This window comes from Ornithodoros turicata, chromosome 5 (genome assembly GCF_037126465.1).
Source record: "Ornithodoros turicata isolate Travis chromosome 5, ASM3712646v1, whole genome shotgun sequence".
NCBI lineage: Eukaryota > Metazoa > Arthropoda > Arachnida > Ixodida > Argasidae > Ornithodoros > Ornithodoros turicata.
Genome location: NC_088205.1, coordinates 84,064,849 through 84,088,828, shown reverse-complemented (window position 1 = coordinate 84,088,828; position 23,980 = coordinate 84,064,849). Strand labels below are relative to the sequence as shown.

The following is a 23,980-nucleotide window of genomic DNA, read 5'->3' as shown; positions in this document are numbered from 1 at the left end:
GCGGCCGGTTTCTTCACGCTCGCGCTCCCTATCCGCGATCCAGCCTTTTACAATCGAGATCAGTGGCTGTGCCCTTTGTACCGGGCGGACAACGCTGATGAGGCGCGTCCTAGCCAAGTACGATTTAAACAAAACCGCGTCTTTTAACGGAATTTCTCTGCACCACCACAACTCCAATCTTCCATTTGAACAGGTCTGAACGTCCCAAATCCATGAGCCTCCCCAATTTAGTTGTCAATTTAGCGGATTTCCCGCCAGATCTGGCGGATTCGACTTGCATCTAACGGGAAAGGATTTCTTTAGCGGCTAGTGGAATTTCTGGCGGAGTCCTGGCTGAATTTAGGGGAGTAGCGGATTCAGGCTTTCGCCGCATTTTGGCAGAAAAGCCCGAAAAAAATAAATTTATGCCCTACAGTATACAAATTTCCGAACCGAAACCAGTCACCTGAAATTTAATCTGACGGCAGTTTGCGCGCAAGAAGCTCACTTTCGATTCACTCTCTTTCCTTCTCTGCTGGTACCCCATTGATCTTTTTCGAGAACACATACCACAGTTAGGGCCGTAATCACGCGCCTTAAAAGCCTTAAGGCCTTAAGGCTTAACCTATGCCGGCTGGGGGGAGGGGGGTAGCTGGATTCGGTAGCTTGATGATTTCATTTATAGATAGATCATATAGGAGGACTTTCATCATATAGAGGCTCTTGCCGAATACGACAATTGGTCCCATCTCCTTGTCTCGGGCTTTACTTCAGTCATATACCCCGTAAACGGAAATGAAGTGAACAAACAAAAACAAGACAGGGTTAGGTAAATTTATTGAACGATTACACATACCAAGCCGCGCGATAACGAATGTAGAAGAAAAGGAAGTCCCAGTGACACAATGCTCAGAGAAGCTCTCCCATCGCCATTTGTCATGGGCAAAATCCTCCTTCCACGAAGCCTTGCGCAACTCCCGCTGGCGGCGCCCAGAGCATGAACTTCTATACACAGTATCTATCTATCCATCCATCCACACTGCAGTGCATGGTCACCAGGTGGTCAAGTAGCGGCTCGTGGTGTCCTCTTGCGCCATGAACGAGGACTGCCTGTAGGTGCGCACGACGGCTATAGGTGGCGCCACTTGTCCAAAACCGGATGAATGTATACCCGGTGATGAGGTGCTTTTCAAACATCGACCAAGTATTCATTCATCGAGCTTTGACAGTGTCAGCGTTCTTTGTCGCGGATCTGGAAATACAGGATAAAGTAACTATAGAAGGGGAATGAAATTGTGTCATGGCGCCCAAACCGGTCTTCCCTTTGTAATGAACGTTATTATGGCGAGTTGTTTGAGCAGTATAAAGCCAGCGTTTAGACATAACATAACTTGAAAGCATGCAACGAAAGACAGGAGGCACAGAATAAGAACGACAATTTATTATTGAGGGAAATCACACACACAATGGAGATAATGCCGAGCGAAGCGACGACGTGTTTCCGTTTCTATGGATGAGTGTGGATCTAGTCATGAGCTAGATTCACATGGACTAGAGGCACAGTCATCAATAGCCACGAAATAAATTCCCGAGGATCTCGGACAAGGACGCGGAACGTACGCATAGGTCCAGCGAGACGCCACAAGTGCTAGAGACCTCTCAACAAAGATGGCAGAGAGGAGGAAGCGCGTTCCGTCACCAACCAATCACGTGGCTTAAAACTGCCGCTCGAGCTTTGCCATTGGCCCTAGCCGTCCCAATGAACATGGAAGGCGCGTTAACAAGAATTTTGCCTTAGGCTTTTCTTCTCCCTCTCAGAAAACACTTGCCGCCAAAACCCCTTGACGAACAATGGTGGAATTCACAAACGGAAGGAATAGCGGACGGAACAACACGTGGTTGGTCCTACCTACAGTCTAGCCTCGCGGGGGGAGTTGCAATTGAAGGCGCCTTGGTACGAGAGTACTTCGCGTACCCTTGCAAACCGGTTTGGGCTACGACAAAGACAGAAATTACTGCGCTATTATATTCACCAGTGGCGGAAGTTTACCTCGACCTTGAGCGACAACCTGTTCGTTAACACTTGTAACGGTTGCAATAATCAATTTGTAAAACTGCACAGATTGACAACATAGTCAAAGTGGCTTACCATGCTCCTGCTGCTGTCCCTCGAAGTATACTGCCCTAATGACTGGTGCATGGTCGCTTATATGGACACGACACCCGCCACTGGGCTCGAGGATTTTTGGGGATTTCTGACTATTTTGGGAAATGCCATTGGTCGACAACTTTTTGGGGTCAATGGGAAGGGTTGAACCTCCAAGGCTGACCTTGGTCCAAACAAAGCAGATAATGGCATCCCTAAGATACGAGGAGTACCACATTTCATCGCCTAAGATCACCCTGGAATTTTCCCCAATCTGTCAATTTCCGATTGGGAGCCCAAGTAATGAATATTTTCAGCATTTATTTGTACACATTGTGTGAAGTTGAATGTGCAAATATTCAGCTAAGGCAGACGTGATGAAACAGCGCAATTATGCCTCTCTTGCGCTGGCAAAAAATAAACGCCGTTTCTTCTGCTGATGTTCATATGGTTATAGAAATATTTCTCGTCTCATCACACCTGAGGCGATTTTGTCGTTAGTGTTTGGTGCAAATATTAAAACACTATTTCTCGTTCTTTTTGTGAGACCACCACGTGCTCTGTCTTAAAATATATGTCATTTGTTGGAATGATCTCCATGATACTCGTCTAAAACCTTGCATCCGGCAAGATGTTTCCCCCTACCTTATTTCAGTCAGCACATCTAGCACGAGAAAATAATTTATTTTGTCGTCCGGAAATATTTGGCGACATTTTTGGTCCTCTTTTGACACGTGTGTTTGCAAATAATTTGCAGGAATCCTGGCGGCTCTCAAACCGGTTTTTCGGCGATCGTTGACATGCTGTTGAGTCTGGTTCATACCGCCACAGCAGTAGAAACTTTGTGAAGGCTCACCGTCTACGGGCGGTAAAGAGACGAGGTATTCGTTGAAATGAAACACACAGTGAACTCTTTATTTATTTGAAGCCGATTCCTTGCGTGATGACCAGCACTTAGCAGAGTATCAAGGCGGTATCCGGTACAAACAAGGAGAAAGCAGACGACAAGTGCTCTCCTTACTGATGAAAGAACTCAAAAGTTTCGCTAGGCTGTAGGACTCGAACCCACATCTTCTGCTGCTTTCACGTATTCAAGAGCTCTCCTCTTTTTGGAATATGAACCCACACAACGCGCCTCCTTGAACTTTGCACACTTAGGACGCCATTTGTAACAGTGATTTATACACCCCCAAACTTTTTTATCTGTGCACCCCTTACAGGGGTTGCTATTTTAGCATTAGGCACACATCGGAAAGTCCGCTCGATCGAAAGCCGGTTGATCGACGCCGTTTGTTCCAAGGGAGTTAAAAGCTCGCAGCGTGTCCTTAGCACCTCTTTTTCTGTAACTTTTAGCTCGGGCATACGGAGTGTCTTTTTCTGCTTTTCTTCATCTAAAGGGAGGAGACCACTGTTTTTTTGCACGAACAGCACAGCTGAATAGAACAATGCGAAAGAGAAGCACATATTGAAGAAAATTTGCTCAGGTTGGGAGTAGTCGATAGACGGCGGTTCTTCTGCTGTGCCACTCCAAGTCTGGAAATAAAGATATTTAATTAACGGCCATATAAAACATTACTTCAACCTTGTTTAGAGTATGCTGGAAGAAGCAAATTTCGATTCACTTGCACATAGGCATGGAAGACGACGACGACGACGGGTGGCACCGTCCTAGCTTGGGGCCACACACATCTGCCCGCTGGGACATTCCATGCATCATTGCCGGTCAGGACTCATGGAGTGGAACACCATCTTCTTTCTCCTATACAATGGTCAATTAACTACAAACATTAATAATACATCGTTAAAATGTGTCCACGTTCGACGCGAATAGATCATTCGAGAATTTCGTTTATTTATTTGTCAAAAATGTTTATTATTTGACAATTGACGTCAATTATTATTTGACAAAGAGTTGGGGGTGAAAGGTGTTTAGTCACTATCTGTCAAGGCGGAAAAACCTATCAAGTTATGGAACGGGAGAGGGTGAACAACCCAGGTCCTTGGACCGGGTGGCAATCATAAGGCGGAATTATCAGAAGGCCGAAAATCAAAAGGCCGAAAAATCAAAACGTCGAACAATCACAAGGCCGAAAACCAGAAGACCGAAAAATCAAAACACCGAACAATCAGAAGGCCGAAAAATCAGAAAACCGAATTATCGAAAGGCCGAAATATAAGGAACCCAGGATACGAAAACTTTTATTACAACTGCGATAAAAAATTAGCTTTACAAATTAAGTAGGATAGGCTTGCTGCGAATTAATACAGCAAATAAATTATTTCACCGAACTTGGCGTTAATAACGTACTTTCGATCACTTAGGGGAAAACAAAAAAAGGAAAAGTAGGCATATGAACCACTGTGTTATTGTATGTGTTTATTTTACACAATGGCAATAAGTTAAAATGAAAAATTACGAGCTATGCGATGATGTTTCCCATTCTCATCCCACAACTGCTTCAACCTCGGTCATTCCTAAAACCACTTCCCTATCATCACAAACCCGCACCTAATTGTTCGGCCTTTCGATAAGTACGGTGAGTAGTTGAGGTCACCAAATGTAGAGAAACACCATCTCCTCTACAATCCATTCAGTTGGTGATACTAGTCATTCACTGGTATTCACCCACGAGTCACTTTCTTTTTGTAGTAAACATGTAATTTTTTTTTCTCCAGCCAGTCTATTTCTGAGCACCAAATGCTACGTATTTCAATTATTCGATTTCTGATCAAGAGCCAGCAGGAAACTTTTTTATAATCTTATGACAAGAACAGTTCCATTCCAGGGTCTTCTGTCTCTTTGGCCTTTCCATTTTCGGCCTTCTGACAGTTCGGCCTTATGATAGTTCGGCATTGTGATTTTTCGGCCTTTTGGCATTCGGCCTTCTGATAGTTCGTTTCTCGTTATTTTTTGGTTCATCAACGCTCCGAGTGAACTAATAAAACAATGGATGAAACGACCGTTTCGACCAAACGACGTTCGATCAAATGTCGTAAATGTTGTGATGTAACTGCGTGTAATACTCCGTGCTTGAGATTCTTAATAAATAAATGAAAATCCAGGTGGCCACGAAAGAGGCAATCTAACTCAGTGGTGTAGAAAACCATTCTCTAGATGGATGGCTCCGGAGAAGCAGTTGACAGAAATATATTCCTACGTAAACTTTACCTTTTTGTTACAATTTTCTCTAGAGCTATCAAGTGCACAATGTCTCGATTGAAGGAAGGATCAATACGGGAGGACAGTCTCGATTTACCCGATCTCGAAATTGCAACGGCGCAGACCTTTCGTAGTGGATTTGGGAAAAGTAAAGTTCCCGTGGAAAGTCATTATTTGTCCTTTCACCTTGGAATAGCACAAATATTGTACTACATAGAAATTCCTTCTGGATAGACAGAATTGATTTTTGTCAAGGTGGATCTGCAAATCCAATAGAATTTGTGTTCCGGTATTGTACCATGACGTAGGATCCTTATTTAAATTCATCTAGAAAGTGATTTTAGCTGTCGCACGAAAATTAACGCATCGCTTTTAATCCTACCAGAACAAATTCTGGTTGTTCTCCTGAAATCATGAACGACTAGTCACCTGAGACCAGGCTGGGTGAAATGTTGTTGCTTGTGAATTTGGCGCCAATACACTGCTGGATAGCGTTACCGAGGTGAGCCGAGATTATTAAGTACGCAACGACAACTTTGTTTGATGATGATGATCGCCAGGGACGATACCCTACCACATTTCTGGTTGTGGAGTCTCCTCAGAGTGGGGACACAAGTCCTACGGTGCCCAAGAAGGTCAGAAGAGCGTTGTGGGCAGAGCGGCTGAATTCGGCCATGGACCAAGCAATTTTGACAAAGAGAGGTGGCGAGAGTCCAGCTGACTGAGAGACCAACACGCGGCCGCTTCTTTGGCTCCTTGCCGCGGCTTCCCTCACTCCACGCTGCTCCGTCAGATGGCGATACGTTGCGTTCGTTTGCCTCTCCCAAATGCCCTACCAGGTGGGTCATTCCAGCAGAAACCAGCCAGAGGCGTTTCGCAAAAATATTTTGTTTATTCCCTTAGGAGTGTGCATGTAGGATAAAAACTTTTTCTCAAGGTTTTGTTTTCTTGAACATTAGGGGCGCCTCGAACTTGGCCCAAATTGGGTGCCTCACTACTAGCGCCCTTTGTGCAGAGGGCGCTAGTATTGAGGCACCCATGAAACAAGGGAAAGTGTGCAGGCTAGCTGGTATACATGAAGAAGACCGAGAGACACGGACACAGAAGGGGGGGACGACACACATAAGTTCTTCTGAGAACTTACGTGTGTCTTCTTCATGCATTCAAGCACCGCCCTAGGTGGCATGGAGGAAGGAAAAATAGGATTGCTCTGAGAACTGAAGCCGAGATTGGGGACCTGTCCAGTGAAATCACCGTTCGCCTTCCGGTTACGTACATCTCTATGGGAGCCCCCAACGTTTACTGCCCCGGATTACCTGGAGAGGTGTGGTGGTAACGCGCCGCCCCCAAAGTGACGTGTGCAAAGCTACCTGAACATAAGTAGAGTAGACAAGGTGTATACGATTGAACGGAAACATCTCCTTGAGTCTGAGGAGCAACCAGGTTTCCCCCCTTCGTTGCTCCTCATACCCAAGGAGAAGTTTCCGGTAACGATCCTCGCGTGGCTCCATTTGCCCCACGCTTCTGTCGCCTCCTTTTCTTCTCTCCTCCACGCCCAACTAGGACGACAGCACCCGTACTATCTCCAGATTCCGAAACCGGGACCCTTTGGGACAAAAGTAAAGACCTTGGCTAAGCCGGCAGCCAGGTCAAGCGTATCAGAATCAACCAAGAAAATCCGAGAACCAGCGACGTCTACCGAATGTACCGACGTCTACGTTGAATACGTCTACGTCTACGACGTCTACGTCTTGTCTAGTTTCTTGCTTCTCTACCTAGCCCTGTTTCAAAAGGGACGAAGCGAACCTCTTTTCGGCTGTATTTCCATGTTGTGAGCTAGAATGAATGGTGTGCTGAACAGCGACTGAAACCGGGTCATGACAGGTTCAGGCGTTTAGGTTCAGGTGGCGCCGTTCCTCCTTGAGTCGAGCTCGAGGCCGTCGAGGCAGGTCTCCCTGGCGGGATCCACTGGCACTAGGGGATGACGACGGGCCTGCCGACAGGTGGCTACCAAGGGCTCGGCCACTGATCTTGCGCTCGGCTCGCTGCCGCATTTTGCACCCTCACGGCCACGTGACCCCATATGCGAAGAGCACCTTGGAGCGCCAGGGACAGAGGAGGCACAGTAAGCCGGTTTCGCCGCCGCGCAAATAGTGTCGTCACTGGCATTTCCCACCAAATTCCGGCTATTTACTTTCCATTGGCTCCGGTCTCCCACGTGACCCTTCTCGATCATGATTGGCTGAGGCTCATTTAACCGGTGGATTCCAGGGAGTTCCCGTGATGGGCGCCAGTGGATGGGCGCCGATGCGTCACGCTTCGCTGATATGATTACGACGGACGGACGAGTTCGCATTTGGAATGTTGTGGTAAAGGCAGCGTCTCCCAAGGAAAAGTCACTTCCGTTTTGGGATCGTGATACACGCTCAGAAAGTCACACAAATCCTTCCATTAATCCTTGACATCAAATTATGCAAGCTGCTCCTTGTTTACCTCATAACATGAAATCGGGCGGTTTGACAAGCAAAAGTTGCGGTGTACTACGCATTTGTCGCAAACATCGTACTAGAGGTAGTGGAAGGTGACATACTGTTTAGACAGAAAGTCACACACTCAGTCCCCCATTTCCCGGCGCGGTGCAACAAGGTTTCTATTGAAGAATATCAACACCAATACACAAAAAAGAAACTGAAATTTTATTTCACAGTTGATATATAATCAGAATGAATCAGCTGGACTAGAAAGAAAAAAAAACAAAGAAGAAAAGAAACAGTTCCAGGAGAAGAGATTCTTCCTACAAGCTGAAGTGAGTGTTTCTCTCGACGCAGCAGCTCTTAATATTCGCTCTATGCTGAGCAAAGTTCGCAAAGTACATCATGACTAGGGTTCCGGGATTTCGGAGTTTATTTCTGGGTGTTACCGGAGGATGTTTTTCGGAGTTTATTCTATTTTCAAAAAACAGATTTTTTTGGAGTGTATCATTTACAGCTCAGTTAATATCCGAAACTCGGAGAGCACTTGACGACGCACACACAGTTGTGCAGCGAAAACGCAGTTGTCACATTTATTGCTTCAACACTAAAGAGACATAACCTTAATAATACATTTCGTGCGACGCACACTGAGGTGTTCCGCTATTCCGAAAGCATCCTTTTCGTGTGCTCACTGTTACGCGGCAATACTTACATAGGACAACCTCTGCATCGCGATCGAGGGATGATGTGAACTCCTCGAAACCAGGGTACTACTTGACGTAGTCGCAGGGCAGCTTTCGCTTGCGTCCCATCTTGTCGTCAGCACTGCAACTAGTTGCCCTTTCAAAAAGACAACTCTGTATGACAACGGTTCGATGCTTATTTTAGTGCTTATGTCACACGTAGGATAAGGAAATCGGAAAACTGGCTAGGCAAAAAACCCGGCCGGTGAATCCTCAAGTGGTCGAGATAACCGTCGAAGGAAATGCTAGGTCACAGAAACCATTGTTATGTTGCGGTGGGGTCAGTATCCGAGGTCAGAAGAAACCAAGGACACAAAAGGAGGCCAAGAACAATAACCCGGTTATTAGGGAAAACATCTGCCAAGCGAAGTTTTTCGGATTAATCCGAATTGCTTAAAATTTTACCGTAGTACGTTTTTCGGATAAATCCGAAAACCCGGAACCCTAATCATGACGAATAAAAGAGAGATAACTTTATGGACTTTAGTGCTGAGGAGCTGATATCCTCCTACCAAAGCCATCCAAACTCCTGGTGCTGGGGGAGGTGCCCTTTTATGCTGACATGGCACGCAAAGACTGTGCACGGTGGCCTATCAAGTCTGACCAGAATGCTCCCCAAGTAGCCACCATCTTTTATGCTATACCGTCCTGTTTTGATACAGCATTCAGGGTTTCCCCATAATCTCAGGATCACTAATCTTTATCATTTCCAGAAAGATCTCGCTGTTATCATGATACCTGCTATTTTCTTCATTTTCACTCTTACGGAAAAGTTGTGTGTGTCCGCTGCAAACGTTCCATAATTTATAGCTTTTTCTTGAGAAATTCCAACACCAGAATTGTTGTCTGACTGCCCGCACTTTCACGCGTCTTACATGGAGTCTCGATAACGAAAGGAAAGTTAGGTAGCAAGCGATCCATGACTTGCAAACCCAAGACGAGGTAGGGACAGACAAACACAGCTCTGTGTTTGTCTCTTCTCGGGTGTCATGGATGGAGTCTCATTTCTCGAGCAATAAGCAGCCGGTCCGACTGAAATATGGAATGACACGATAAGCTTACCTTGAATTATTTTGAGACCCAGCCATGTCGGCTTCCCTATTTTGCCCGGGGAATTGGTGAAAATGGGAGACGTTCCCCAGTTTCGGGGACCAACTCATCTCATGTCCACCTCATTACGCATTGCAGTACTGTGCGCAAAACACATTACCTTATCAAGCACATCAGACTGATGCGTAAGAAATGTATGCTTGCTGGTCTTCGCTCAAACCTGTAACTACAACTATTATCATTTCTGCTTTCCCTCCTCTTTCCATTTTGTATGTGCTTTGATGCTAGCATACCAAAACCAAAATCTAAAACGGTATTTGCTAAACAGCTCTTTTTCCCTAAAACGCAATTCTCTAAACTGTAAACTGCATGATGCGCAGAATATTTGGGGAAAATTAGCCGTATTGGTTCATAACAGTCCATTTGTTTCAGGGGAATGGCCTTGCCAAAAAGAAATTTTGGAGCAGAGACCTATCGTTTGCAGCATTTTGCGCGTGTATGTATTCTCTTCGTATATGTAAGTAGAAATGAGCGTAAGTGTTTCCGAAGGATCATGTAACCTTGGTGTTCATTACAAAAACACGGAGTTCGAGGTAACTCGTTACTGTAACTAAGTTCCTTTTTTTGGTAACTACTTTTGCACCGTGGTAACTTTCTTTTTCATCTAACTTTTCCAAAGTAACTACAGCTAAGTTCCAATTAAGTTACTTTTAATTCGCTTTTCAATCACGTCCACATATTTTCTTGATTTCTCTCCAGTTCTTTCGTGGCATTTTATACCCATCTTAGGTTGTTTTTGTAGTTAACTGCTGAATGAAAAGACAAAATTGTGTTGGCGCAACATCAGCAACAAATTGGCAGCATGTTGAAATCACATCAGGCCAATATCCTGATGCGACATCGGTCTAACTCTGGGCGATGTTGCAAAGTTTTCGTTAGGCCGATGTCTGGGGTGTCGGCAAGAGCACATCGGGACGATGTCAGTCCGACATCGGGGTGCTGCTTGGGATGAGGATATATGGTGATGAATTTTTTTTTTCTCGCACAAGAAATATGCACCTGTAAATTTTGAATATGGAAAAGGAGAGGGTCTCTCTTCACACGAGAGAGACATCACTTTTTACTTCCTAGACCAGTGGTTCCCAAAGTGTTGTCCGCTGACCCCCGAGAGTGTTCGTAGGGGCACGATATTCATGCATAACGATATAAGTATGATTCTAAAGAAGGCAGAAATACTACCTCCTCATTTCCTATCCAAAATAATGACAAGTTTGGGAAATGCTGTCCTAGCGACCTTGTCTAAGCAATGAGCTGCAATGGAATATAGTGACGAAATTTTTTTTTTCTCGCTAATTTACATACAGCGGTTTATGACCATAAAAAAAAAAAGACAGAAACGCGTGTGACAAAAATTTAAACTTATACGTGTAACGTCTAACGTTACAGTACCATTACCATAATCACGGGCTCGTGCGAGCTCTCTTCCCTCGACTGACGTGGACAAGGGATGCCAACGATGCGGGATTTGAATTGTGGGAGGCCGCATCGAGATCAGCATTCGGGATGGGAGAGTCTGGAGAGTAGTAGTTGTAACCGCAATGGCTTTTGTAAAGCGTGTGGAAACCTTTATCATAGCAAAGGTGCAGACGTTAACATTTTCCTAGGCGTGCCGGCTCTCATTACTCAGGTATTATTCAGTCTCTGTCTGGATCGGGCTTAGGTAGTATTGCGAGAAAACGTTTGCTGTCGACGAAAAATGTTATATAAACAAGTTTTGTGTACTTTGTGCATGAAATTTTATGAGATTGTCACCAAAATAATGGTTGTTGCGTTGGAAACGCTTGGAAATAGGATTGGTCACAGCAAGGGTCCATATTGGAGAAGAGAAACGTTTCAAATGATTGACAGGGTGGCATGGAGGTTGACTCTCGAGGCTGGTGATGCGACGTAGGAAACAAGTGGCATTGCTGTCTCTGGCCTTGGCTGTATTGGCTGTGCCTACTTTGCTTCTCTTCTACCTGCAGGATCGAGGTTCTTACTTTTCCTTCATCCATTTTGCCCGTCAATGCTTAGAATATATTGCCTGTTGTCACCGCGGTCATATCGTTCTTCTTGATTGCCCATACCTTCCACTTTCTGGGTCAACTGGACCCCACTTTTTGTCAAAATTGCTCTGCCCTTTACCATTTCCCACATTACCACCAGCCCCTGGTGATCCCCATTCATCATTACCTATCAACTACCCCAACTAACTTGTTTTTCGCCTTTCACTGGTTACTTAAAAAGCTGGACATGGAACATTAAGCGAAATTCCTCATTCAGATTGGAACGTACTTGTATATTTGTGTGCAGCCGAGGACAACCTGTTGGGTTTCACCAAACGAGAAGCTGCACTGGCTGAGCGGGTTAGAGAGGTACAACAAGAAAACCAGCTCTTACGACGTCAGCTCGGGTAAGGAACGAGTGGGTGGAAAATAATAAGAAAAAGTAGAAAGTGACGTTTGCAGCTTCTCCCGTAAGCAGCTGTTGGGTCTTCGTAATGAAAGTGAAGCGTGTAGACCATCCTCCGAAGTCCCAAAGTGCCAAGTACTGCACGTAGCCATCGTGTGTGCAGGTTACAATGCATCCCGTTCTGTGGTCACACTCGTCAAGAGTGTTCTCTTTTACCGAAAGAACCCTCTCCACTTGCATTTTATCTCGGACTCTGTCGCCCATACCATTCTGCAGACGTTGTTCCGCACCTGGAATGTTCCTGCTGGTAATGGAATACACAGACGGAGTGGTAGCAAAATAAGTAATATTTACCGAGAAATTTACAGTGGAGGTGAGTTTCTACCTGGCTGACAACCTTCAGGGCCAAGTGTCCTGGATTCCCAATAAACACTACTCTGGTGTCTATGGACTCATGAAGTTGGTCTTACCAAAGGCCCTGCCCGACACTCTCGAAAAGGTGAAATCATCTACTCTGGCCTAATATCCGAGTTGTAATGCTAAGAGAAAATGTTTGGTGCAGGTGATCGTTCTGGATACGGACATCACGTTCGCATCTGACATAGCCCAACTGTGGAGTATCTTTGACGAGTTCACCTCCAAACAGGTAGGAAGGTAGCTGGTTTTCTTTGCAAAGGTTGTACGTTTGCAGTTTCAGGCCATAGGACTTGTGGAGAATCAGAGCGACTGGTACTTGGGCAAGCTGTGGAAAAATCACCGTCCCTGGCCAGCACTTGTAAGCTTCTGTCCATATTGAGGGTCTCATAGTGAGGCTTATTTTATGTCAACAGGGCCGTGGCTTTAACACTGGCGTTATTCTCCTGCACCTTCAACGGCTGAGGGACCGTGGCTGGATGCAGATGTGGCGTCTGATTGCTGAGAAGGAGCTCATCAGCATGTGGTTCACGTCTCTCGCTGACCAGGTAATCGTACACAAAGCCCCAACTGCCGCTATGATCACATTCTAGCTTTTTTCTTTAGGGAAAAAATAATTCAATAAGTCACTTTTCACCATCGCTAGACGCAAATTCTGGGAGAAAAACATTCTCGTGAATTTCAGTTATGTACCGCGTTTGATCCACTTGGTCTCTGCCTGAAACACATCCCCTTCACGGCACCATATTACAGCCTCACTGATGTCATCCTGAGAGACATCAGTGCAGCTCATCATTGCCCTCCCTCGTGAGAAAGCTACGAGAGAAGTATGGATGTCATTCTTGCATTTGGGTTCCATGGCCAGGCTCCAAGGGATCCATCCTCTCCGAGAGATTATCAAACTACAAAATGACTAATTACCTAAATTCATTAAATAACTCCATATATTTAAGGGAGAATGGCAGATAATCCTAGTTGAAAGCCCGTTTAAAAATCCTGAAACAAGTACGTGCAGCAAAATCCGTATAAACCTTAGGCAGTATCCGTAGATAAATATTGCCACGCAAATAAGCTCAAACCCAAACAGGAACTGGTCTGGAAGGTGAATCATCTCCACGAGGAAAAATTGTAAACTTTTAAAGGAGCACTTTTTTCTTAATGCAGCGCGATTCATTGCCTACGGTGAACGTTTGCCAAAAATTGTCTCAAGAAAGTAAATAATGGCTCTAAACTGAGCGAATATTGACTGCACTCTTTGGCGCTCTGCCCTTGCGATGCCCTGGCAACCACGCATCATTTTCATGTCAATCGTAAACATCTTTCCACTTGTCGATCAGCCAGATGAAAGGGACGAGTACGAAAACCTCACAATGTTCCATTTGACTATGTTTTCTCTCCGCACAACCTGTTCCCTAGTGAGCTGTAGCTTGACTCAGTGGGGCCTGTCATTGACTAGGAGAGCAAAATCTCAGCCACCTCTATACGTGGAACGCTGTGACGAGATCTGGTGCCAGGGATGAAGGATGTGCTCTTTGAATGGCATTGTTTCGTGGTAAAGACTCTCGTTGAAAGTAAATGAATTCCGTATTTGGATATCGTGAGCCACGTTCTTGCATGGAGCATAATAATTGGAGAATGTTTGTGGAGCACCCCTTTAAGGTATTGAGTGTGGAGGCACAACATCATGGATGGACCACAATACAATGCTCTTCTTTTCGGGGTCAATAGCAGCTCACCTTCTTGGCATTAGGACATCAATGGCCACAGCTGTCTTCAATTTGTGAAAATGTGCACAGTGTAAAGGATGCATGACAGGTGCTGCTCTTGTGCAGAGTACACTGAGCCCAATCAAATAGAAACGCCTATCAGATAGATTCCATCCTTTGCACTACATCCACCATTCCACTATAAAATGTGCCGCACGAGTTGACAAAATTGCTGTCTCGGACAATGTGAATAGAGTAGCGCTAGCTTTTGGCTTTATTCACATTGTCCGAGACAGCAATTTTGTCAACTCGTGCTGTACATTTTATAGTGGAATGGTGGATGTAGTGCAAAGGCTGCACCACTGCTGAATCGAACCAGTTGAGAAAGCGCGGACCAAGCAAAGACAGCTAATGATTTAATCATAGAATGAAAATGCACATGACATGCCTTTGTCGTTGCCACAATCACTCACGCTTTAACACTACCAATCTTGGAATATGCTCCAATCACAAAATTGTACACCAGGCAAAACGACGCTGGCTGTTTTGTCTTATCTAGATACTTCCTGTATTCTTGTAGTCCTCCATGAAAATCCTTTTATGCGCAGTGCATTTAAGTAATATCTTTGGTACTTGCTCACAGATGAAATATTGGGCAATGTTGATGTAGTGTTTGTTTTGTCCACACTGTTTCAGTTAGCAGAATGCTATTGATGATTGTGTTGATTCGTGCTCCAACTGAGGCAGTATGACAAGATATTTGGATACCCTTGGCAACTTTTATCAGCAAGCTTAGGAAAGGTCATCTTTCCAGGATATCTTCAATGCAATGTTGAAGCAACATATGGACCTTCTGTATCGTCTGCCCTGCCAGTGGAATGTCCAGTTGGGGGACAATACCTTGAGTGAGGTACAACCTCCTTTTCTCTTTTTTTTCCTCTTTTAAATCTCTCTCTCTTCAGGTATGCTATACTGAGGTTCAAGACCTGAAGATTATTCACTGGAACTCGCCCAAGAAGCTCAAGGTGAAGAACAAGCATGTCAAGTTTTTCCGCAATCTCTATCTGACCTTTCTTGAGTACGACGGCAACCTGCTTCGAAGGGAATTGATCGGCTGCAATGGCAGCACCCATACTTCCCACTTACAAGATGCCGTGAGTGATGATGCCGTATGATGACTTGCAGTGTTGTAACATATCAGAATTTGCACAGTTGAACCTGATAGATGAAGAGGATCCCTGTTACGATTTCCGGAGAGCCAGGGTCGTGCAACACAGAACTCACTTGTACTACATCGAGTACGACTACGAGCCTGTAAGTGGACTGTAAAGGACCGAGAAGGACACAAAGAGAGTATCTTTCTTTAGTCACCAGAGGGCAATGACGTAACGTTGGTGGCACAACTCTCTATGGATAGATTGCAGATGGTGGAATCACTCTGCAAGAACTGGGAAGGTAGGTTTCCTATTTATTAAGGGCCACTTATTATTAAGGGTCATTTAATTGCAGGTCCCATTAGTCTAGCACTGTACATGTCTGACTCAGAAGTGCAGCAATTTCTCAGCTACACCCTCAACTCTGAGATTCTGCAGAGCCGAAAAAACATTGGCTACCACGTGGTTTACAAAGATGGGGTATAACTTTTATTTTAGCTCCTTCTTCTGGTTTAGCTCCATTTGTTTCTTTTTCAGACTTTCTACCCAGTGAACTTGCTTCGTAACGTAGCCATGCAACAGGTCAACACCCCATTTGTGTTTCTCACAGACATTGATTTCCTTCCCATGCAAGGACTGTATGAGTACCTCAAGCGTTCTGTGCTGGCCATGGGACTTGAGTCCTACAGAAAGGTTTCAAAAAAAGAAAGCTTTCATTCACTTTGTGTGCCTCATTTTGTGCGTGTATTTTTAGGCTCTCATCGTTCCAGCCTTTGAGACTCAGAGGTACCGTCTCAGCTTTCCAAAGTCCAAGGCAGAGCTACTATCAATGCTCGACATGGGTACACTCTTCACATTCAGGTACCTTCTCTAAAAGTGAGCAACCCTGGTAGCTAAACTAGCGTCATCCTTGTAGGTATCATGTTTGGCAGAAAGGGCATGCTCCGACAAATTTTGCAAAGTGGCGTACTGCTACCACGGCATATAAGGTGAACTGGGAACCCAACTTTGAACCCTATATTGTCGTCAAGCGAGACGTCCCAGAGTATGACAAAAGATTTGTTGGATTTGGGTGGAACAAGGTGAGTTGGAATGCTTTGAACATGATTTGTGTCTCTCTTTGGGGAAGACCACAAAATGAGAAAAAGCTCTTTGATGCTTTTCCTAGATGGCGCTACAGGATGTATAGAGAGATTTTGGAGCCTGATTCCAAGTGTAATCCTCTCATCAGCCATCTGGTGGTTTTGTCGCGGTCAATCACCGGCTTACGACCTACAGCTTCCTGTGCTAAGGGAAGCTCTAAACAACGCTCAGCATCAATATGGCTGACGATAGGACACGGTTAGGGAGGTCGCTTCAACTGAGGCTCATCCTATGCACTTTTTAAGCTACCTGGCCAGTCAGTTGGGTATTACTCCAAAGCTCTATTTCACCCATATATACTGGATGCATCCGCAGACGTCACTCTGCTACACAAAACAGGGCGTCTTCAACCAATCCTGGACTCCCACAAGGTCAGCCGCGGGGGAGAACCTGCTGAAACTGTTCCATTGTTGTGAATCCGTGGCTGTGGAGGGATTTCACTAAAATAATCTCATTTCTGTTCATCAAGGCAACCCATGTATAAATAATACGGACAAAGGACGTCCCTCGTGAATACAGTCTAGTGGCTCTGAAAAAAAAAAAAAAAAAAAAGAAACACTTACTCAAAAATGCATCAACATGGGTGGTGGCCCGCACGAAACATCAAAATGGCGTCGCTCCTATTGTTGTGAGAACTTTGAGAGCGGAGCATTATCTAGATTAGTGCGCAGCTATGTCATTGTTGACTTGCGTAATTTAAGAAAAGATGTTTCAGAGTTAAATGAACGTCATTGCTCTTATATCGACCCCTTTAATCACACCGCACGTCTTTTGTTCAGCACATAATAAAAATTTGCAATTGAAATCTCAAAACAAATAAGGAATTGGTGCACTATTTATTTCTGTTCATTTTGCCATGCCTGAAAAAGAAAAAAAAATGTGTCCACTGAGGATGTTGGTAATACAGTCAAACTCCTTTATAGCGAACACCTTTTTAACGAAAATACCACTACAGCAAATTTTTTTTGCGGTCCCGCTGGAGCCTATAGGTCCAATGATAGACATCCTTTTTAACGAAAATACCTTTACTGCGATTTTTTTTTGCTGTCCCCCTGAGTTTCGTTGTAAAGGAGTTTGACTGTAAACGTAGAAAACAAGGTGTTGTGTTGAAATAGAGAAGCGAACTTGACAGAAAGAAGGGCCAAGATGAAAGGAAGATCACTCGTGTCCAAGTAGCCCTTGCACCAAGAAATGGCATCGTGGACTGCTCGTGTTCCAATGAACAAAAATCGTTGTACAACATTTTACCGAACCCGAATATACGACTGAACCCAAACAGGAATTTTTATGCCACTGTTGAACCGTAACAGAACTGAATATAGTCCAGAGCCCGGGAGTAGACAGATTTAATAAATTGAGCGCACCGGCAAGCAACGCATTAAACAACATTATACTTGACATTTGGGGTCCTATCATCGGAAGAAGCTTATTTATGTATTAGAGGGGTGGGGAGAGGGTGGTTGTACCAGGATTCCGTGCACCCCACTTGGTTTCTCGTGCAAGAATGGATGGCTTATCAAGGTCTTGATATCTTTCTTCATCCTAGTCTCCCTGATGTAGACAATCTTGACAAGATATGCTCTCAAGATTAACAGTTCCCAACATCCAAAAGTACTCGTCGTGCACCACCACGTCTCCCTTAATGTATTCCCCGTGTGGAAACTTGTAAACGCAGAACCTAAGACAGAAAGATAAGCATTACTCCTGCATCGTTATTTTGACCCACTGTAGTTAGCAACATAAGGCTTTAGTGCTGATGAGTCAAACAGGTCAGCCGCTTTCCAATCAAAAAATGGGTTACCACATTGTCACTGTCGTATGCATCCACGTTGTGATTCCATGTCCATCCACAAAGTGATTCGTTGCGTCAGCTTCTGTCAAAAATGTAGCTAGTTGCGAGGTAAGTGAGGATTTCTGCGCAATACTGCTTTAACGCCTGCAGTCATTATTTCCCCCCAAGCTGCTCGTTGGAGAATCAATTTCCAGCAAATGTAGTGGGAGGCTTTTAAATTTCTTTGGATGCTCGCTTTAAGCATTGTCGCTTCAGGAATACTTACTGGCTTACTGCCAGTACTACTTACTGGCCTTACTGGCTTTGAAACAGCACAGTGCAAGTAAAAAGTGCTTTATACCAGGGATTGGTCTTCCTAGGTTTTGGCACCAGATGTGGACAAGGAGGCAAACCAGTCGGATTGTCTACACATGAATCCAACATTCCGACATATTAGCCTTTAACTTTGTTTTCTGACTACACTGGATCGAGCAAAAGCTATAAATAAGAACCGCCTTTTCCTGTCCATACTTGACTTCCGGTTTAAACCCAACTCCAGTAAATGCTTGATTCCCGCTTTGACACTGTGAATTATTATATGTAACTCCATTTAATTACCTTTAATTAGCCTCAGTTACTTTCAGTTACCCCTTAATTTACTTTGGGTGACTGCAGGTTACATTAGGTAATTTTCATTCCTTAATTACCTTTAGTTACATTTGCTCGCGTTAATTACTGTCAATTCCCTTTAATTGACATTAATTACATTTAATTGCCCATGGTATAACTTGCGGTTACCTTCGTTACTCTTCAATATCATTTAATCTTCCTCTTAATTATGTAGTATATCTTACATTCATTACTTTTAAACTCAACTTTTTTGCTTAATTTCCTTTAATTACCTTCAATTACTTCAATTTCAAATCATTTACATTTATCCTCTTATATCCCCTTTGCACTTATACAGCTGTCACGGTGAGGCTACATACATACAGCTTTTTCCATTTTGACACTCCTAATGTTAACGCATTTAAAAAAAGAAGAAAGTTTGCAACAATATGGATATCCCGAACAAAATACTGTCTTATTATGTTTTAAATGTGCATCATCTCAAGGTGAAGATGAATGTGAAATAATGTGTCTTGGCTCTAAGTAGTGGCTGGCTATGTGAAGGAACAAAAATATTACACCGTCTTTAGACGCATTTGGTAAGGTGTAGTGGAAAAGTAGAGACATATATTTGTTACTTTTATTGGTAGCAGTAGCGCGTTACTTTGTCAAATTTGTAGCGAGGCTAGCATTGCGCCGCTTCTTTTGTGAAGCAGCGGTATTCCGTTACTTGGTTTCTCAAGTGGTTTCTTTTTGATATCGTTGGTGAACTCATTTAGCGGCTTGGGAGTATTTCAGGAGCATTTCAGGAGCTGTAACTAGAGCAAAGCCATCCTCAGTCGCAAGGATGACAGGGTGCAAGACAACATACACGTCTTTAAGAGCGTCGAAACAAACCTCTCCGTTGGAACTTTGACTTTAGTTCCAAAGAGGGACATTTCTTCAGTGCAACACCAATGTGTTTAACTTGAAAGCCACTTCTTTTGTGAAAACTGCTTCCTAACTTGACGGTTGTTAGTTGCTAAACGTTTAATGTGACAAGGACAGAGAAGTAGACAGGATGACCACTCGCTGAAAAGATTAATGAAAATTGGGTTGCAAGAATACAGGGACAAAAAGAAGCGACTTGGTAACTCGCCATCTAACTTTGAGGATTCCATTGGATGATGTTGATTTGATTCACAGAAAGGGAATGATTTACTTGTTTGCAGGTTTCTCACATAATGGAGCTTCATGCCCAAGGCTACGAGTTTGTTGTTCTCCCAAATGCGTTCATGGTACACATGCCTCATGCGCCGTCCTTCGACATTGCCAGATTCCGCTCCAGTGCCCAATACCGCAAGTGCCTCTCCATCATCAAAGGAGAGTTTGCTCGGGACCTCTCTCTGCGTTATGGAAAGGACTTTTTGGCCAGCTGACACTCTGGAGCAATTTGGAATAGTTTTATTAAATAAAGGTTCAGCCAAATATTGATTTTTTATTCATGATTTTTCCATATGGTGTGAATTGATTGAAATGATTCTTATTTTAGGCAGGGTGTTAGTCCACTCTTGGAATCATCACCAAGTACCTCATGTCCTATACCTGTACTGCAATACTAAAGAAAAACAATTTCAAAACAATTGAGAAAACAACAAGCATGAGCAATTTCATGAGGTGAAGCTTTTGGTAGCTAGTGATGTTCTTCAAGAACATATTAGGTCCGAATTTCACGTTAAAATCTGGCCTTGGTTAAGCGTGCAATATGAAAGGAAATAATTGCACTTGACGCCTGCAGTAAGCACTCATTTTGTTTTCACTCGGTTCGCTAACTAGGACAATAAACACTTTTCTTGGCCATTCTAAATCCTGTCTAGTCAACTATGCCAACTTGTTGTAATTGATTAATAACCGACGTTCTTACAGGATGGCGATGGAACAGATGTCACAGTTGAAAATTACCAATTAGCATAATTTCCCATTGGAAACTGGTGTCTCAGTTGCAAGTCACCATTTGGTGGCCAAACACACAACACGTAGAGCTCCGTGTTGTAAGCACACTTGAATACTGCTTCTGAGTGACACTTTGGATTGGACTCTCTGGACCTCTATGGGCATTCCACCTTGTAGCAAATACTTTGAAAGTCTTTGAGGTTCAAGTTATTGCAAGCATTACAGTGTTGTTGTAGCACATGTGGGAATCAATAGTGTCAGTCAATCCGTGGCTACCAGAAACTTGTAGCACAAAATTTTTTTAATTTGAGTGAAAAACCCTTCCCACCATGGATAAATACAGGCACTCTCAATTGGCCTTATATTATGCGGAATAAATTTGGATTTGTTAAGCGTAACAAAAACGTGTCACGTTGATGCGACAGTTTCTGAGCTGGACAAGAAGAACTGAAAGGCATCAGTGCTCATTTGTGTGTTGTCTAGTCCTTCCAACAGTGGTTGTGTGGCGTATATCTTATCTGATGGCCTTCATGGATGGACCTCATAACCGAAGGCAGTGTTGAGAGTAGCAGTTTGGACAAGAAAATGGGAGCTTGTCTTTCATTGATCCGGCCTTTGTGTCATAGACCTTGTTTGAAATCAAAGTTCTTCTTTAGTGCTGAAGGCTAGTTTAGAAGAACAATTCTGAGCAACACTAAAGTCGTAATGGTAATGTACGTTTGTACCAAACAACTGCAGAGATTTCTGTCAGGCAAAGGCAATAAACTTCTCTTCATTGTGTCCGAGTTGAAGATGCGTTCCTTCTCAGCTGGCTGTGTCTAGAACGCATAAATAAACTCGATTTAACCGATACGGATTACTTTGGCATGTCCGTAACGCATACCGCGGTATAAATCCGTAAACATGAGGGAAAGAACACGAGAGATTGAAATATGGCAGGGAGACAGTTGTGTGAGGATGTCCCATTTGAGTTCACTTATCGGTAAGTCATGTAGTGGTTGATGCTCTCGACTGCCAGTCAAGATTCCTGTGTGTCGGACTGAAATGACTCATCTCTTAACTGTGCTTAACATAGCTTTACAAGTTTCTTTGAGTTCTTTAGACGCTGATTGGGAACCTTTTCAAGATAGCTGTTGTTTGCCACAAACCATTTTCATCCTCAAGAGATTATCAGTACTGTCACCACACTCTTAAGGGAGAAAGTTCTTTTAGCGTGGTTCAAGCAAGAACCTTAATTCTGTTTGTTCGTGCCTATAGGTTAGCGTGAAAAGGTTCTAGAAATAATGATGAGGATATGGAACTTTCCTTCTCTTGCGTGACAACTTGTTTCTATCACACTCTCCGAACAATAAAAGATGTGCTTTCCAGGATTGTTCATTAAAGCTTGAGTTTGCTATGGTTATGAGCTGCGTCTTTTGTCCTTGTGTTCCTCAAGCTCAAGGTACTTTCTTGGTTCACGTAGAAAATTTAGGTAGCACCTTTATATTGTTTAGGCATTATACTGCAAAGAATAACCCACCACAGTGGTAGTTCCCATCAGCTAGAATGTTGAAAGCAAAATGATGCAATCTTGCTCGTGTAAACTTTCTCGAGTGTTTCAGTTTTTGTGTTCTGTTGTAGTACGGTGCCTTCCCAAAACTAGGGCATATACGCATAACCCCTTTTGACTCTCAGAGAGCAGCTAATTTGAAATGTCTGACACACTTCCACGTTGTCATTGCACAACCACAAGACTTATCACTTGCAGCGTCAAACGTTATCATGTTTGTACAGCGAGAGCTTTGATACGCGCGTCAACAAGAATGACAAAGTTCATCCTTGGATGACCAAGTAGTGGGCATCACCACCATGAAATATTTGCGAGGCTCGTAGGACATTTGAATGGTTGCACGCGTGGACATTTGTAAACGTTTATTTTTGTTTGGTCGCCATTCCCTCAACAGTTGAAATGGCATCAAAGAAATGCTCGCGTTCCCGGAGGATCTTCGCCACTGATATTTTGTTAAATAAGACTAGGCCCCGAAATGACACCGTTTAGAATCGCATATGCTCAAAATCCCAAGCGGTGCTAGCGTAGCGTTGCGTGCGTGCCCAACTGTGAGTCGTCAACTGTCCAAAAAACCATCTAACCTAACCTAAATCTAGTAATTCTTGCTACTCTGATGCAGTGGCGTAGCCACGGGGGGGCTAGGGGGGGCTCGAGCCCCCCCTACCTGCTACGGACCGACCCACACAAATCGTGCAAATCCGAGAACATAATATATGTGTGTGTACCATACGTACAATACCAGTGTGACGATCGCGAAAGTTCTTGCAGTTCATGACGTCTATCTAAGAAGCACTCTTGAATGGTTTTCAAAGTATGAGCTTTTCAAAATACTTCTAATCTCGTGACACCACCGTCATTGGTCATGACAGCTACATGTAATCGTACTGTGAACGTCTAAATCAACTATTTTCGTTCCTTTTTTTAATCCTCAGTTTGCAGTGTGCACAAGTATGTGTGTGTTGTCGACACAGGATCAGCGGGGGGGGGGGGGGGCGAGTTTTCGTATCGAGCACCCACTACCTAGGAGGTCTGGCTACGCCACTGCTCTGATGCTAACATATTGCGCCATGCTATGCCTAACGGTCGCCAAAAACCGGGTTTTTATTCACGACAATGACTTCTACTGACGTCATTATCACGCATTACTGCGAGGCTTGTCAGTAATATGTGTTATACAACACTATCATTCCGCCATTCTTCACCTTAAAGCTTTAATCAAGAAATCTGAGATTTTCAACACCCGGGATTGAACGACTAGGCTTGGGCAGACACCACTCCCTTTCTATATATATATATTTTATGGTGCAATCTGCAGTTACCGATAACAGGAATTTCCGGAAGGCAAAAAGATGCCCAACAATGAGTTTCCAAATCGATAAATTACGATTACCTGAGCATCTAGGGATTTCATTTTTTCAAAGGAGTGTTTCCATCGTTTGTTGGAGCCGAATTGGCTACTGGTGCTGTCACTATTATAATCAGTTGAAAATCCCACACTATGACTCCATAGTGCATGGAGCAGAGAAAATTGAAAAATGACAGTCGTTTTGGTTTGCAAGTATTTATTTTCTTTGCGGCTCCGACAATATAGTTTGAGCACATTTCTCAAAAATCGTCTTAAAAAATACCTAATCCAATATGCACAGATCATTCAAGACTGTTGTCAAAGTACCATTTCTTTATATTTTGCAACCAAATG

General features: G+C 43.9%; 1 protein-coding gene and 3 long non-coding RNA genes across 10 annotated transcripts; 1 reads left to right on the top strand and 3 right to left on the bottom strand.

The window, feature by feature from the left end:
- Positions 1–798: 798 nt before the first annotated feature.
- LOC135396274 (uncharacterized) lies at positions 799–2,268 on the bottom strand. Its single transcript, XR_010423365.1, has 2 exons — positions 2,129–2,268; positions 799–1,231 (listed from the first exon to the last, which is right to left on the bottom strand). It is a non-coding gene; the product is annotated as an uncharacterized LOC135396274 (long non-coding RNA).
- A 751-nt stretch (positions 2,269–3,019) lies between these two features.
- Positions 3,020–6,064, bottom strand: LOC135396273 (uncharacterized). Of its 2 annotated transcripts, none has more exons than XR_010423363.1 (3): positions 5,715–6,064; positions 3,708–3,884; positions 3,020–3,658 (listed from the first exon to the last, which is right to left on the bottom strand). It is a non-coding gene; the product is annotated as an uncharacterized LOC135396273 (long non-coding RNA). The 2 variants fall into 2 exon arrangements; XR_010423364.1 differs by having other exon boundaries at positions 5,860–6,064.
- A 1,451-nt stretch (positions 6,065–7,515) lies between these two features.
- Positions 7,516–20,287, top strand: LOC135395093 (xylosyl- and glucuronyltransferase LARGE2s-like). 5 transcript variants are annotated; one of them, XM_064626307.1, is made up of 18 exons: positions 7,516–8,091; positions 9,985–10,048; positions 11,461–11,583; positions 11,905–12,004; positions 12,060–12,310; positions 12,372–12,502; positions 12,566–12,649; positions 12,701–12,778; positions 12,834–12,965; positions 14,938–15,033; positions 15,086–15,277; positions 15,336–15,437; positions 15,491–15,578; positions 15,633–15,757; positions 15,815–15,970; positions 16,032–16,138; positions 16,194–16,359; positions 20,012–20,287. In XM_064626307.1, exons 3-18 carry the CDS (start codon positions 11,493–11,495, stop codon positions 20,216–20,218), a joined length of 2,106 nt encoding a protein of 701 aa, XP_064482377.1. In that variant the 5' UTR covers positions 7,516–8,091; positions 9,985–10,048; positions 11,461–11,492; the 3' UTR covers positions 20,219–20,287. The 5 variants fall into 5 exon arrangements, with proteins under 5 accessions (XP_064482377.1, XP_064482374.1, XP_064482375.1 ...); XM_064626304.1 differs by having other exon boundaries at positions 7,517–8,091; positions 11,404–11,583; XM_064626305.1 differs by lacking the exon at positions 7,516–8,091 and having other exon boundaries at positions 9,176–10,048; positions 11,404–11,583.
- LOC135395105 (uncharacterized) lies at positions 17,749–23,809 on the bottom strand. Of its 2 annotated transcripts, XR_010422994.1 has the most exons (3): positions 23,672–23,809; positions 21,458–21,550; positions 17,749–18,098 (listed from the first exon to the last, which is right to left on the bottom strand). It is a non-coding gene; the product is annotated as an uncharacterized LOC135395105 (long non-coding RNA). The 2 variants fall into 2 exon arrangements; XR_010422995.1 differs by lacking the exons at positions 21,458–21,550; positions 23,672–23,809 and adding an exon at positions 19,698–20,266.
- Positions 23,810–23,980: the final 171 nt, after the last annotated feature.